At 29.8% G+C, this 14,589-nt stretch overlaps 7 protein-coding genes across 9 annotated transcripts; 4 read left to right on the top strand and 3 right to left on the bottom strand.

Moving 5' to 3' along the window:
* The first annotated feature begins 156 nt into the window (after positions 1-156).
* Positions 157-3,549, top strand: LOC124498388 (uncharacterized). The gene is made up of 11 exons (XM_047062130.2): positions 157-648; positions 720-1,115; positions 1,180-1,623; positions 1,698-1,829; positions 1,897-1,939; positions 2,037-2,093; positions 2,166-2,279; positions 2,530-2,567; positions 2,654-2,809; positions 2,892-2,933; positions 3,006-3,549. The coding sequence occupies exons 3-11, from the start codon at positions 1,615-1,617 to the stop codon at positions 3,288-3,290; spliced, it is 876 nt and encodes a 291-aa protein (XP_046918086.2). The 5' UTR covers positions 157-648; positions 720-1,115; positions 1,180-1,614; the 3' UTR covers positions 3,291-3,549.
* Schip1 (Schwannomin interacting protein 1) lies at positions 3,537-5,764 on the top strand. The gene is made up of 4 exons (XM_047062128.2): positions 3,537-4,725; positions 4,800-4,995; positions 5,063-5,162; positions 5,229-5,764. Exons 1-4 carry the CDS (start codon positions 4,114-4,116, stop codon positions 5,239-5,241), a joined length of 921 nt encoding a protein of 306 aa, XP_046918084.1. The 5' UTR covers positions 3,537-4,113; the 3' UTR covers positions 5,242-5,764.
* Positions 5,229-5,941, bottom strand: LOC124498389 (homologous-pairing protein 2 homolog). Its single transcript, XM_047062132.2, is given in 2 exon segments — positions 5,229-5,586; positions 5,588-5,941. Coding segments are annotated over 2 exon segments (654 nt in total). The 3' UTR covers positions 5,229-5,286.
* A 214-nt stretch (positions 5,942-6,155) lies between these two features.
* l(3)07882 (Nucleolar protein 14 homolog l(3)07882) lies at positions 6,156-8,030 on the top strand. Its single transcript, XM_047062122.2, is given in 2 exon segments — positions 6,156-6,797; positions 6,799-8,030. Coding segments are annotated over 2 exon segments (1,824 nt in total). The 3' UTR covers positions 7,981-8,030.
* Positions 8,031-8,090: 60 nt separating this feature from the next.
* Positions 8,091-9,680, top strand: mRpS22 (mitochondrial ribosomal protein S22). The gene is made up of 4 exons (XM_047062126.2): positions 8,091-8,457; positions 8,513-8,683; positions 8,744-9,301; positions 9,370-9,680. The coding sequence occupies exons 1-4, from the start codon at positions 8,164-8,166 to the stop codon at positions 9,478-9,480; spliced, it is 1,134 nt and encodes a 377-aa protein (XP_046918082.2). The 5' UTR covers positions 8,091-8,163; the 3' UTR covers positions 9,481-9,680.
* Elp5 (Elongator complex protein 5) lies at positions 9,306-10,760 on the bottom strand. Its single transcript, XM_047062127.2, has 2 exons — positions 9,697-10,760; positions 9,306-9,635 (listed from the first exon to the last, which is right to left on the bottom strand). Exons 1-2 carry the CDS (start codon positions 10,593-10,595, stop codon positions 9,506-9,508), a joined length of 1,029 nt encoding a protein of 342 aa, XP_046918083.2. The 5' UTR covers positions 10,596-10,760; the 3' UTR covers positions 9,306-9,505.
* On the bottom strand, positions 10,755-14,042 carry LOC124498387 (purine nucleoside phosphorylase). 3 transcript variants are annotated; one of them, XM_047062129.2, is made up of 3 exons: positions 13,790-14,042; positions 11,624-11,793; positions 10,755-11,560 (listed from the first exon to the last, which is right to left on the bottom strand). In XM_047062129.2, the coding sequence occupies exons 1-3, from the start codon at positions 13,798-13,800 to the stop codon at positions 10,863-10,865; spliced, it is 879 nt and encodes a 292-aa protein (XP_046918085.1). In that variant the 5' UTR covers positions 13,801-14,042; the 3' UTR covers positions 10,755-10,862. The 3 variants fall into 3 exon arrangements, with proteins under 3 accessions (XP_046918085.1, XP_075585685.1, XP_075585684.1); XM_075729570.1 differs by lacking the exon at positions 13,790-14,042 and adding an exon at positions 11,859-12,368; XM_075729569.1 differs by lacking the exon at positions 13,790-14,042 and adding an exon at positions 11,856-12,166.
* Positions 14,043-14,589: the final 547 nt, after the last annotated feature.

The following is a 14,589-nucleotide window of genomic DNA, read 5'->3' as shown; positions in this document are numbered from 1 at the left end:
CAATATGATAATGATGAAAATGATAATGACATGATGATGACACCTAGATTGTTAAGAGAAAGAGAGATGATGTTTCGAAATCTGTTGTAAAAGATTTTGACAATGAATCAAATCATTTCAAACTAAAGTTGGACTTGAATTACACTAACAAGAAACATAAGTTGTTTTTTATTAGTTTAAAAAAAATGACGATTGATTTTAATCGTATTACAAATTCGTGTTTCTCTCAATAAAATAGATCAATCAATCAGTCAATTGATTTTGACACTTGATCAATTTCCGTGATCGATATGAAAAAGTTTTTATTTTTCTCGTGATGAAATGAAAACCGTTGAAAATCGTATCGATTTTCGCTACCACTTATGATTATTAAATTCAATTTATTTCTCATTTTCAATCAACATTTTGGCAATCTATGAGAATTTTGTTGTTTTTGTCTTTATTTTTTTTCTTTGTTTATTCAAATTTAAAACTCGAAATCTTGAAATTTTTTTTCTTTTGTTCCAAAAAACCAAGTATATTCATGTACGGGTTCAAATAAAATTATCGGTTTTAGCCATCGAAAACGAAGAAAAAAATTCATCAAAATTGAATCACTATAATCATTATCATCATCGTCGTGGAACAAGGACAAACAAACGACAAATTGTAAGTCTGGAACGGTGAACTAAAAATTGATTAATTTTTGACCTTTTTTTTCTCTGCCTACCGGCCTATAGCTATAGCCCAAACAACAATTGTATTGGCACTAATTATTGTCATCCAAGCTACTGCAGCCAGAATTTTTTTTCTTCTCTAAATTCAAAACAAATTTTTTTCAAGTTTAACAATTTAATCATCATCATCATCTAAATACCCGTATTGCGTAACCAGTTTCGAAATAGAAAGAAAAAACTTGGATTTAAATAAATTTGAAACAAATTGAATTGCCAATTGTAGCATGTTCCAAATGGAACAACAACAACAACAACAACCGACCAACCTACCACTATTTGAATCTAAATATTGTCATTATTATTATTATCATTATTTTCGATTCAAAGAAAAAAAAGAGATTAATCATGAAAACAGCCCCTATGTATATTGTGGTTGGTGATAAAGATGGTGTGATTCAAGTAAGTCATGAATAAAAAGAGAAAGAGAAAGTGTCTTTTAATTTTCGCTTTCATTTTGTTCCAGAAAAACCGATCTCAATTTTCCAATTTCATTAAATGAACGAATGAATGAATGAATGAATTATTATCGCTTTTTGAAACCTTGCCTGTTTCATCAGAAAAAAATGGTCTCTCGTATCTTGTTTTTTTTTCTTCGGTCGATTGTCTATGATTCGAACTTTAATATAAATACTCGGACTCATATCAGATTTTCTATTTGTTACACTCACACGCACACACATACACACATAGAGAGAAAAATCATCGGTCCAATTTTGTTTGTGTAAAAAGAAAAAAAAATCAACTAATTGGTTTGTTGTCATTCGATTGTGTGTTCACGTGTTTGTGTTTTTGTGTTTCACCCAAGTTTGTCTGTGTTTGTTTGTTTGTCGGTCAACCTGAAAATTTTTTAATTTTTCTTTGAAAACAACAACATTTTTTTTTCTTCAACTTAAAAATAATGTACAAGGTCAGATTTGAATAGTTTTTATTCTGTCAAATTTTTTTTCTCTTGAATTCCGAAATTCTTTATGATTCAAATAGATTGTTCTTATTGTTGTTGTCGGTACGACCACTGTGTTACCGGCCGTTTTTGGTTACAATTATGGACAAAGTCTAAGTCATGCATATTCAAAAGGTGGTGGTGGTGGCGGTGGTGGTGGATATGATGATCATGTAAGTCATGCCTTTTAATCCAAAAAATTTCAATTTTTAATCAATTTTCGTTTTTTTTCAATTATAGTATGCACCACAACCATATAAATTTGGATATGATATTAAAGGTGGTAAGTAAGAGTTAAGTTTAGTTTAATTTAATTTATTTCATTTCATTTTTTATTGAAAATGATTTTATTTTTAATTTTTGCACTTTCACACACTAAGACTACGGCGGTGGTTTATACCAGAATGAGATGGGTGATGAATATGGCAACAAAAAAGGTATGTGGTGTTGTTTATCATCAAGCAAATGAAAAATGAAAAAAAATTGAAAATTATCTATGTTTAAAACAGGAAGCTATGGTTACACAGATAGTTATGGTATCTATCGTCAAGTGGATTATATAGCGGACAAACATGGTTTTCGTGCAACGATTAAAACGAATGAACCAGGAACGGCCAATGAAAGTTAGTGTTTTGTTGTTGTTGTTGATTATATACATACGGTCATTTACACGTTTGAAAAAGCAAAGAAAAAACTGCCTTAATTATGTGTATCACTACTGCTATTTGAAAAATGTAGGAAATCTCGGGATTTCTGAAAATTTGAAATAGCTCAATATATATTGATCTTATTCAATCGATTAAATAATAATAACTAACTAAGTGATCTAATTTTTTTTATCTACTTTATTATCAAATCAAAATAATAATTTAGATCCAGCATCAGTTTATATTCATTCGAATGCTCCAGCCGTAAGTGTTGTTCATTGTAAATCAATCAATTATGTTGACCATCATTAATTCATTCATTCATTCATTATTTCTAATGTGTTGTAAAGGTTGATTATACTTCTGCCGAAGGTGGTGGCTATAATTCAGCCGCCAATGGATACGGAAAGAAATTATCATCATCTGGTAGTCGTTATGGTGTTGGTGGTATGACTGCTGCAACTAGTTATATCAAATCATCATCACCATCTTATTCTGATGGATCAGTATGTATTTAATTTGATGGATTCTTTAGAAAATGAAAATAATTTCTTGTTTTCATTTTCAAATCTAATATTTTTAAAACAGAATCAAATTGGTCTATACAAATCGGCATCATACGCGATTCCGGTATGTTTTATTTTAGCCGAAATGTTTTTTTTTATTCATTTCACGATTTTTGTTTCTCTTTCTCATTATTAGCAATATTCATCAGCAGCCAAAACATTTCATCCAATGATCAATAGAAATAAAGCTTCGCAAGCCGCTGTCGCCGCATCATCATCATCATCAATATATCAGATGCCTGCATATTATATGGAACCAAAAACTGTATACAAAAATATTCCATATAAAGCTTCGGCATCAAATCCAGTACCGAAAACATTACATTTAAATGATAAACAAATATCACAATTATATGGTGTTCAAATGATTGCCAATCTACAAAAAGATTTTCAACGGATTAAAAATCGACAAAAATATTGATTAAATCGATCTAACAAATAATAAAATTAAAAAAAATCAATTTTGATATCTTTCTATCTCTTTTATGGCAAAAAAAAGACATATTATCTACACATATTATTTATGTATTCTGATGTCGCTCAATTAATCAATTATTTTCATTTTTTGCACATTTTCACACTCGCCACCTACACACACACACACACAGAAATCTTTATATCACAAAATGTTTTTTTTTATTTTTGACAAATAAAACCAACAAACCAAATTCATCATTTACATATATGTAAACCTGTCACCTGATTTCACAATATGACATGAATCAAGCACAAGCATCAAAGAATTGAATTGATCTGATCAGATTAATTAGATCACATCGGATAAACCAGTCATCATCAAAATGTTGAACAACAACAACATTATCGACAAATGATTAGACTTGTTTTGGCCAAAAATAACGATGACTTGTATTGCTTATATGTATTTTGTTGTTGTTATTGTTCGGTTCTCATTCATTGTATATAATATTGCGGTTCTCATTCTGCAAACATAAACTGCTACAACACTCGGATTTGGTGTCTCTTTGGTTGTGTTTTGTATGTCTGTTTCTATGTTTCTCTTCCATGGATTCAATTTTTGCTTGCTGCTTGCTCAATTCATGTTTTTGAGATTGTGCTGAAAACAGAAATCTATTTTTTTACGGTTTGTTGTCATTTTAGTTGCCGAAAACAAAACAAGTAGAAGAAAAACTCATCATAACATAGTCTTCCTGCAATCATAAAGAATAACGATTCTTCGATAAATTAACATTTGTATTCGAAAATCGATCTTATCATCAGTTTTCATGTCTACGACCAAAGAATCAAAATTACATAATAGTCAAATTGTTGATGCTGATAATGCTGAAAGAAATATACAGAAATTACATATCAATGAACATGATGATCAACAACAACAGCAACAGCAACAACAATCAGATAATCATCGATCATCATCATCATCAAGTTCAGCCATCCAACAGATCGGATCATCATCATCATCATCATCGAACGGTGGAAATAGTAGTAACAAAGAAGAGATACGAAGACGTTTAGCATTCGATGAAATCGACGATGATGATGATCCAATTGCTCAATATAAATTGAATCGAAAATCACAAAAAGCATCTACATTATCGGCACGTATACAAAATTTAGATAGTCTACAGATTTGTTTTCTAAATGAAAATAATGAAAATTATACATTTGGTGACCTGAATCATATGGGAAATGAAACCAATAATAATGATATTATAATGCAAAATCGTATTTATTATCTATTTAAAAAACTACAAAAAGTAAACTTTGATCTAGATAAAGTGGATCTATTTGGCGATATTGAAAAACCGAGTGATCAAACCAAATTCTCTGAATATCATTCAAAATTGTACACTGAAGCAAAATTGACACTTTCACAGGTTTGTATTTTCATTGAACAACAACAACAACAAAAAAAAATTCAAATTAACTTTGTGTTATTTATCAACACTAGATAAAAGAGATTTGTAAATTACGATTAAAAATTGAAAAAGAAAATGAAAAAGAAATATCATCAATCTATGATTTGATACATAATTTTCCACCAGATTTTCAAAAAGGTGTATCCAAATTAACCATACCAATTCTGCGTCGATTACGTATGTCTGAACTTCAATTGATTGTTAATGATCATTTTAGTCGCATTGAAAGTAAGTGAATACAGAAAAGAAAACATTCATAATTTTTATTCATTCATTTTAATTATTACACCAACAGAACTAAACACAAGTCTGGTAAAACTTTTAATCACAAGAGATGAATTATATATGGAACAAGATTCATTACTAGTTGATATTGAAGATCTCACGAAATTTTTGTAAGTAGAAAATTTTTTCTATTAATTAAATTTTGAATAATTAAATTTGATTTTTTTTCTCACTAGACTTTCGAAATGATATTTTTTACATCCAAAACTTCTTTGCTGGTGTCTTCATCTTCGCTTAAACATTCGAAGGAATAACAACATTATTATCGTCATCGGTTTCGATACCTACTTCTTCAAAAAAATCTTTTTTCTTTTTCGAATAATTTTCCATTATCGTATTAATTATTCCGGTGGCCATACGTTTACGTTTTCGCCATTCATCTACTAATTTTTTACGTTTCAACGTAAGCGTAGATTTCCGTTCAATCGCGGCATCCATATTTTTTTCGGCCGAACATTTTGATTCATATTCTTTCGATTGTAAACGAAGTTCATCAACTTGTGCCTGTAATCGGGCCAAACAATCTTGAAGTTCCTTCGATTGATACATAACTTTTTAAAGCATTCAATTTTTCTCGTTTCTCAGCAATCGACTTGTTTAATTCTTCAATCAATTGATTATGTTGTTCAATTTTTTCTTGCACTTTTTTCATTGATTCTTCATTGAAATTGGTGTTTTCTTGTGAAATGAAATATATTTTTTGTTTGCCATTTAATTTTTCAATCACATCATTTTGTTCGACCAATGAATCCAATGATTTTTGTATCAAAGATTTGTTGAATTTATTTTGAAAATTATTGGCCACATCTGTACAACTATATGGGCGATTAGCATGGATTAAGAAACGTTTCACCTCTAATTTAGCGTCATCGATATTACTTTTGGCCATGTTAATTTTTCAATGTTGATTTCAATGATGATGAAACTGAATGAAACTCAATGTTTTGACAAAAATTCTCTCGGATGAATCCAAACAATTCGAATGCTATTCAGTCACGTTGTTTGTGAACGGGACCAAAATAAAATCTGCTGATTGATCAAAATACACGTGCTTCGTATTTTTGTGAATTTAATTTTTGTTTATTATAAAAACAACAAAGAAAATGGCTAAAAATCAAGCGATAAAACGTTCAAAAATTGAGCATAAAAAAGCCGAAGAATTGCGATTGAAAAATGAAATGAATCCATTCGAATTACGACATAATAAGATCAAACACAAAGTATTGGGCCGTAAAATTGCCAAAAATGAATTTGGCAAACCGTTGATTAATCGTAATCGTGCATACAAAAAACGTGAACAGACATTATTGCAAGAATATAAAAATAAAAATAGAGCTGGCCGAGGTCTTCGTGATATGCGTGAACAAGATGCCAATGAGCGAATGATAGAAAAATACCGTCAGCAACAGAATCGAATCGATTTCGATCATAATGATGTCGTCGAATTAACTCATAAAGGTCGACCACTAGATGAAATGATTGACGATCGTATCGATTCAGATGATGAGCATTTGGATCTATTTACTCGTGATGATTATGTTGAATCCAGCCATTTTGGTGGTGGTGAATATGGACCATCTAAAAGTAAAAATGAAATTCTCGATGAAATTATAGCAGAAAAGGCCCGAATTAAATTGCAACAAGAAGAAACAACAATATTGACGCAAAAATTAGATAACCAATGGAATGAAATTCGAAATCTTATCCGCCATAAGGGCAGCAATCAAACGATGGATAAAAAACTCCGATAAAAATGACTATGACACTCTTCTACGACAATTGGTATTTGACGATCAAAATCAGATTAAAGAATCTAGCATATCCAAAAAACAATCAGCCACAACGGTACCTACCGATGATCAATCAACTCCTGATGGTCGATTCAAGGCTAAACTTAATTCTATCGAAAGTTTGAATGATATTGGCCAGATACTTAATACGATTAAAGAAATGATCGATCTTTTGAAATCAAAAGTTACACGAAAATCTTTCATACTTTTGAAAGATCGGCTCACTGCTGTCGCTGAGAAACAATTGAAATTCACTCCAAGAGAAATGGCCATTTTGATAGTTGGTGCCTATTTCAAAGAGCTCCAAACTTTTATTCATTTAATCGTTCTTCGAACATTGAATAAGATCAAATATTCGAATTTGAATGAAGTTTCTTGTGCTATATTTTTAAATAATTTTCTACTGAAAAGCTTATCTTCTGAAAAATTTTGTCCAGAATTATTCATTCACATTGATAATCTAGTTCGTCTTTGTTTGCCACAGGAAAAGACAAAAATCAAACTATTTCATCGAATGGAACATGAAACTGATTGTTTCTTAAATGTTACAAAATTTACCACATCAGATGAGGAAAATTCCAGATATATAGTTTCATTAACTAATCTGTTTGATGGAAGATTCAAATCAAACGAAGATTCATCAATAATTAGCTATAATCTAGCGATTCAAGTATTCAAACTAATATCAAATCTACATGAAAAATATTCATCATCAAGTAATATTCGATTCATGTCATCATCGACAATGGCAATGATCCGTGATACAATATTGCCTAATGTACCAAAACAAATGAAGAAATTTCTTCAAGAAATTCTTGATAAATTTACGGAAAAAACGCCCAAATCAGTCATTATCAATACGATACAAGCAAAGCCGTTCATTCTTCCTCTTTTGGAACCGAAATTTGAAGACGATCTTCGATTAAAACCAAAATATCAGTGTGAAAGAAAAAAATTAATGAAAAAATATAAACGTGAATTTAAAGGTGCACAACGTGAGATACGAAAGGATTCAAAATTCTTACGTGATACCTATCTGAAAGAGGTGGAAAAGAAAGATAGAATACGAAAGAATAAGGTGAAAGAAATCCTAAAGGATTTATCTATCCAACAAGGATTGTATAAAAAGAATAAATAACCTTGACATTTTTTTAACGAATAATAAATTAAAATGAAATTTTCAAAAAAGTGAAATTGTCCAACCAACAATCGATAGTAATCGAAATGTAGTCCTTCACCGCCTTTATCACATGGTATTCAAAACATGCGAGCCATATGTTTTGTTTGAATTTTTGGAAACAAAATTTTTTTCTCGAACAAAATGTTTAGGTTTCATAAACGTTTGCCGTGTCATTTATCGAAATTATTTGGATCACCAGAAAATCTTTATAGGATATCAAATTCAAAATGTTTTACAACGACCACATTTCTTTCGAATGAAATGAACAAACAACCGATCCGAAATGATATGGAAGATTTGTTCCTGGATAAACGTGTACGTTATCTACTCAAAGCATTAACTGGTTATGATCCAGTGAAAGTTTTTTCCACAAAATCAATGGAAAATCTCAATTCGCCTAAATATCGTTTCATGACTGACGAACAATTGAAAATGGTCAGTAGTAGTGAATCACTTTGGCTAATTATTTATTAATTATTTCATTTAACAGGAAACTGAACAAGCTGATAAACGTGCAGATTCATTGCTACAAATGCCTCCGGTAAAATACACGGAAGAATATGAGCCAAGAATTTTGGAAAAAGATATCGCCCTTCAAGGATTTCTTGATCCATCAATCAAATTGATTTTTATGGATGCAACAGCCAGTTTTTCGGATAATGTACGTTTGGTAATTTAGTTTTCTATAATAAATTAACGTTTTTTCTGGAATCATTTTCAGGAAAGAATGATTGTTGTTCGTGATGCTGATGGAACGTTACGAGAGGCAAATCGTGAAGAAAGACATCGTACTAATCAGATATTTTATCCGATAGAAGAACGTCATATCGATTTGCCGAAAATGTTCGAAGAACCACAGCTTACCGAAATGATGAAACGAGCTGCATATAAATTATTGTTAGATAATATATGTTTACATTTTGAACCAGAAGATCCCAAATATGAAGAATTATGCCATAAAATATATGAACATATTGCATCCAATAATCACTTTGATCATTTATTATCCACTCGACATTATGGTGGAATGGTTTTCCATTATGCATTCAATCGTAGCATAGATTCACTTTTATATCATTTGATCTCTGAGCAACGATTCAATGATGGTTATAACTTACTTATTTTGTATTATATCATTAATCCACGTGACGAAGTGTCCAAAATTGTCGATTTGAATTCAATCATAACACAAGAATCATTAGAATTGATAGCTGCCGATATTCATCGAATAGAAGCATCAAAACCAATACCATGGGAGAAATTCTTGGATTTATTCAAGGTAATTTGTTTTTAAAAAATGTTTTATTTTTTATGAAAAATTCATTTATTTTTGTTTTCATTTCCTAGACTTACATCAAAAATGATTCCAATTCCAGCATCAAATCTCGATTAGAATTATCATTGCAGAAGCTTTTAACAGAAATTCAAGGCGTTACCAAAAACGTGGCTGAAAATTGATTGCCATTTTTGCCTTCTAAATTCATCAAAAATCCAGGTCATCATCTGGATCTTCATCATCGATATCATCAAACTTGTCATATGTATAGATGATATTAAATTCAGGTGATCGTGTTGTTGCTGTATTGCTGTTTGTTGGCTGTGAATTTTGTTTTCTGTCAAAAAATTAGAATAAATAAAATTGTATTAATAATAAAAAATTAGAATTTCACTTACTTTATATATGGTAAAACGAGATTTTCTCTAGCCTCTTCTTCCTGTTTTGTTAATGTTAAACGAAATGATGATTGTGGTAATTGTGTCGAGTCATTATCATCTTTGTTTAATTTTTCTTGTTTCAATAAATTATCTTGGCTAATGAATTTGACCGTTAAATTTGTATCAATTTCAATATGTTCATGTTTCTGATCGTATTGTAGATGAGTTCGTGGATGTTTCTTTTTCGTAATCACATGACAATGAATAGTTTTTTTCGAATGATTATCATCTTTATCGAATATTATCAAACATTGTTTGAATGATTTGTTCATGTTATTTAATCGAAAATCGATTATCACATTTGACATGTATAAAACACTTGTTTCATTGACATCTTCAATCGATAAATCAAACATTGAATGATAGATTAGTATAATTTGTTGATAGTTTTTTTTAAGTCGTTGAAGAAATTGATAAAATTTTCGCACAATACCTCTGTCGTCATCATCATTGCCATCATTATCGAAAATAAGGAATAATGGATTTATACAATTAATGATCAATACATTCGATGAATCAATTGGTGCTAAAGAAATAAGTTTCGATTCGAATGCAACAGCTGTATCCGATAGCTGAAAATCATGTTCATTGAGAATTTGAATTTTTGTATTCGATTTAATCTGGGCATGTCGATAGAAATGTTGTTCATTAGTACCGAATGATAATAGGAAAAAATTTCTGGATGAATTTTTCAATACCAAACGATCAATGAAATGACCAAGAAATATTGTCTGTTGTGTCAATGTTTCTAAATCATCGATCAATGTTAACATTAATGGCTGTAAACGTGTCGATTCATCCCATATATCTTGTAATAGACAAGTTTTTTCGACAACAATTTTGTTTTTATCAGACATTGTAAAATCCAACAATTATTGAAATGAAATGATCAAAAGTTGAATGGTTTTGTATTCCACATGTGTTATTGTCACGTGGTTTGTTTTTTTTTGCCAACGATGGCTACTAGATGACGCGTCATCATTATTCTATCAACCATCGAATTCAAATCAATATGGTTTTTACTTTAAAAACATTTTAATTTATTCATTTTTTTAATAAGTTAAAATTTGTTCGTTTAAGATTTAACGATAAAAACTCAAAAATAACAATAAAGTTATCAATTATCAATTGTCATTTGCAACAATGTGGCCATTTGGAATGCTGGCTACAATTTCTTGAATCAAATTTTCAAAATCTTTAGATCGTTCTTTAGCAGCGGCCAACACTTCTTCATGATTGGCTTTATCGTCGGAATCATAACCCATCACAATTTTGTTGGTAATCAATGAGAATGCAATGACACGCATACCCGAATGATGTGCTACCATTGTTTCATGTACAGTACTCATGCCAACAGCATCACTACCAACCATACGAAGTAATTTGGCTTCAGCAACTGTTTCGAAATTTGGACCACCAACCATAGCGTAGACACCTTTTTGAAAATGTTTATTAATCTTCAATTTATCCACAGCTTCTTCGGCCAATCGCATCAATTCCTGATCATAACAAGTATTCATGGCTGGAAAACGGATACCGAAACGATCATCGTTTGGACCACGAAGTGGATTATTGCCAGAAAATCCAGGGAAAAAGATATGATCTTTAATCATCATAATATCAGTGACATTGAAATGTTCATTGAGACCACCGGCAGCATTTGTAGCGATCAAAGTTTCAACGCCCAAACCTTTCATAACACGAATCGGAAATGTACATCGTGCCAATGAATAACCTTCATATGCATGGATTCGTCCTTTCATACAAACAACAGAAGCTTTACCAAGGTGTCCAAATACTAGTGTTCCAGCGTGACCATGAACTAGTGATGAAAAATAAAAATTAACATTAATGAACTTGAATAAAGAAAAAAACTAATACAAACCTGTACTAACTGGAAAATGTGGTATATCTTTATATTCAACTGATACTGGTTCAGTAATCAGATCAGCCAATCCACCAAGACCAGATCCACAAATAATACCAATAGTTGGTTCGATTGATACTTTTGATTTTAAATACTTGACAGTTTCATCGATTTCTTCATGAGTGATGCTATAAGATTAAATTTAAAAAAATAATTAGAAAAAAACACTAGAATAACAAAAAAGATTCACAACCGATTTTCATGTAAAGATAAATCTGGAGAATTTTGCTGTTGATGATTATGATTATGATGTTGATGATGATGATTTTTCGATTTAATTGGCGATTTGGATTTAGCCAAATAAGATTTAATATTCAACAATAAATGATCCATTTATTCAACAACAGCAACAGCAACAACAAAAACAATAACAAAAATGAAAAATTCAAGTCAAGAAGAAAAGTTTATTGTCCTCAATTATCGTCAAACGTTCGGCTGGTTAGTGTGAATATTATCGTATCATGTATTTTGTAGACAATTTTTGAAATGTAAAAATTTTTCCATCTAATCAACTCTTAAATACTTGAAACTTATAAGCCACTACTATCTATCTATGTGTGTGTGTGTGGTGTGGTGTGTCTGTGCAAGTAATGTGCCAAAGATAATCTATCTATCTCCTTATTTTTCTAATTTTCATCATTTCGTCAATTTTTTCTCCATTCAATGTTTTTTTGATTAACTATAAACTAATAAACAACAAATGCAATGAACAGAAGAAATCGTTTTCTTACTAAACAAATCTAAGAGCAGAAGCAACAACAACAACAAAAGTTCAAATTCAATGGCCATGTTATCATCATCATCGAGTGGAAAAAAAGAAATATTTCATACAAAAATTCAACCAAACCAAAATCAATAATGACGATGGTCATATGAGCTAGAAAATAGAGATGAGAGAGAGAGAGAAAAAAAAAGAGTAAACAAATCCACATAAATTAAAACAAATGAATTGGAAATCATTCGATTTTTTTTGTTTTGTATCCTTCAATCAAAATCAGGAGGATGGAAGAAACCACTAATAGATTTTTGGATATTTCGGAGGCCGAATCCAATAAAAAAAAGAAGATTAACAAAATACAAACAAACAAGTGAATAAATGTCGAGATGAGATAAAACAGAATGTTTATTTTCAATCAAGAAAAAAAATTAAAAAAAAATGCATGAAATAAACGGCCACAACACATTTTGTTTAATATTGATTATTGATGAAGAAAATTCCATGTAGTGAAATGATATGATTATAAAAATAGAGGAAAACATTGAACATCAATGAACGTACAATTCAAATGATGAAATAGAAAAAAAAACAAAAATTTCGTTATCACACACACACATACAAACAAACAATTCCAACATGGACTTCTGGATTTTTAAAAAATTTTTCTTCTATTGCAATTTTGCATACGTGATGATAATCATTATCATCACGTAATATAATTGATTTGATTTCAATCAATAAACAAACAAAACAAACCTGATTTGATTTATTATTTGTCATTTGAAAAAAAGTTGCTCAAATTGTTTGAAATCAAATCAGAGTACAATTTATGTAATGTGCAAATAATGAGGGATGGTAAATGATAACAACCGATTTATCGCCATTCACTGATCAATCAGAAAGATCAATCGAATCGAATCGAATTATTTCCAAAAAAAAATGGGAGAAAAAGATAAAATATTGAAAATTTTTCTCTTATTTCTAAACTATCAAGTGGAAATTTTCTCTCTTCCGTTTAATCCAGATTAATTTGAGAGTAGAAAAAGATAATGAAAATTGAAATTTGTGCAAGAATCATGGTAAATTATCATCACCATAACACGTTTCAGTTTGATTTATTTTGATTTTTTTTTCTTCTTTCCCGGATTATTATCAGGTCGAAAACACACCGGTAATCTATTCATGAAGGTTTTTCTTATATTTGTTATCATTCAAAGTATTTTTTTTTAGAAAGAAAAAACATTGTAACTAAATATCTTATTCAACAATCAGATTAAAAAAATTGATGACCATAACATTTTTCGTCATGAAAATTATTGAATTAAAATTGAAAAATTTAAATTGATAAAACACTACTGAGATTGATGATGTGAAATTGAGAAAGAGAGAAAGAAAAAAACACTTACATGTATGCCATTCTGGTTTATCGTAAATTGAGATAGAAAGATTAGGAATATAGAAGGTTGAGCGAGCGAGTGAGAAATGTCAAAAAATTATCAAATAATATATCACCGAATGTGCAGTGAATAAAAATGATGGTGTTTTTCTTCGCTAACGATGATGATAGTAGTTTTGGTGGTCATCCAAAATGTAAAATTTGGAAAAAAAATTCCTTTTATAAATATCATATTTAAGTGGATATTTTTATAATTTTTGTAAAGTGTAAATTAATGATAATTCTTTGTAATATTAGCAAAAAATAAAATTGAAATTGAAATTTGAACATTTATGGTTATAAAATTGTAAATTATAATTATTTGGTTACCATAAAATCATCATCATTTTGTGCGCATTGTCACTTTTTGAAATGGAGAAAAAACCTTTAAAAAATTGTAAGAGTGGAGGTAAATTAGTTGTAATTTTTTTTCATAAGAAATGTAATGTTATTTCAAAGACTTTGGATTACAATATCGCTTTATTATGCATCAATAAAAAGGGTTCCGAGATGTGTAATCTAAAAAAAATGCGACAACAATTAATGAGACAATAAAATTAACAGCAAGTGCAGACAACAACAAAAAAAGCAACAAGACAAAAAAATATTGGTCATATTTTTTTCAGGTGTTTTTCAGCGAGAAAAAAAACGAGATTGACGTCAATTTGATAGAAAAACAACCAGAAAAAAAAATTACAAAAATGACCTTTTCATTTATAATAATCTCAGAAATTTTGATTCTAAAAATATAACGTTTTTCATTCTCTCTCT

Source organism: Dermatophagoides farinae, chromosome 3, assembly GCF_024713945.1.
Source record: "Dermatophagoides farinae isolate YC_2012a chromosome 3, ASM2471394v1, whole genome shotgun sequence".
NCBI lineage: Eukaryota > Metazoa > Arthropoda > Arachnida > Sarcoptiformes > Pyroglyphidae > Dermatophagoides > Dermatophagoides farinae.
Note: the sequence above shows the minus strand (reverse complement) of the source record. Positions and strands in the feature narration are given on the sequence as shown.

Excerpts from the sequence above, each read along its gene's own strand:
- Elp5 (XM_047062127.2), bottom strand. The coding sequence starts at position 10,595 with ATGTCTGATAAAAACAAAATTGTTGTCGAAAAAACTTGTCTATTACAA. Across the intron at positions 9,636-9,696 it reads CTCGTTTTACCATATATAAA|AAAACAAAATTCACAGCCAA; the intron begins GTAAGTGAAATT and ends ATTTTTTGACAG.
- mRpS22 (XM_047062126.2), top strand. The coding sequence starts at position 8,164 with ATGTTTAGGTTTCATAAACGTTTGCCGTGTCATTTATCGAAATTATTT. Across the intron at positions 8,458-8,512 it reads CTGACGAACAATTGAAAATG|GAAACTGAACAAGCTGATAA; the intron begins GTCAGTAGTAGT and ends TTCATTTAACAG. Across the intron at positions 9,302-9,369 it reads AATTCTTGGATTTATTCAAG|ACTTACATCAAAAATGATTC; the intron begins GTAATTTGTTTT and ends TTCATTTCCTAG.
- LOC124498387 (XM_075729569.1), bottom strand. The coding sequence starts at position 11,998 with ATGGATCATTTATTGTTGAATATTAAATCTTATTTGGCTAAATCCAAA. Across the intron at positions 11,794-11,855 it reads TCTTTACATGAAAATCGGTT|CATCACTCATGAAGAAATCG; the intron begins GTGAATCTTTTT and ends TTAATCTTATAG. Across the intron at positions 11,561-11,623 it reads ACATTTTCCAGTTAGTACAG|TTCATGGTCACGCTGGAACA; the intron begins GTTTGTATTAGT and ends TTTCATCACTAG.
- LOC124498388 (XM_047062130.2), top strand. Across the intron at positions 1,940-2,036 it reads TGGATATGATATTAAAGGTG|ACTACGGCGGTGGTTTATAC; the intron begins GTAAGTAAGAGT and ends TCACACACTAAG. Across the intron at positions 2,810-2,891 it reads CATCTTATTCTGATGGATCA|AATCAAATTGGTCTATACAA; the intron begins GTATGTATTTAA and ends TTTTTAAAACAG.
- Schip1 (XM_047062128.2), top strand. The coding sequence starts at position 4,114 with ATGTCTACGACCAAAGAATCAAAATTACATAATAGTCAAATTGTTGAT. Across the intron at positions 4,726-4,799 it reads CAAAATTGACACTTTCACAG|ATAAAAGAGATTTGTAAATT; the intron begins GTTTGTATTTTC and ends TATCAACACTAG. Across the intron at positions 4,996-5,062 it reads TCATTTTAGTCGCATTGAAA|AACTAAACACAAGTCTGGTA; the intron begins GTAAGTGAATAC and ends TTACACCAACAG.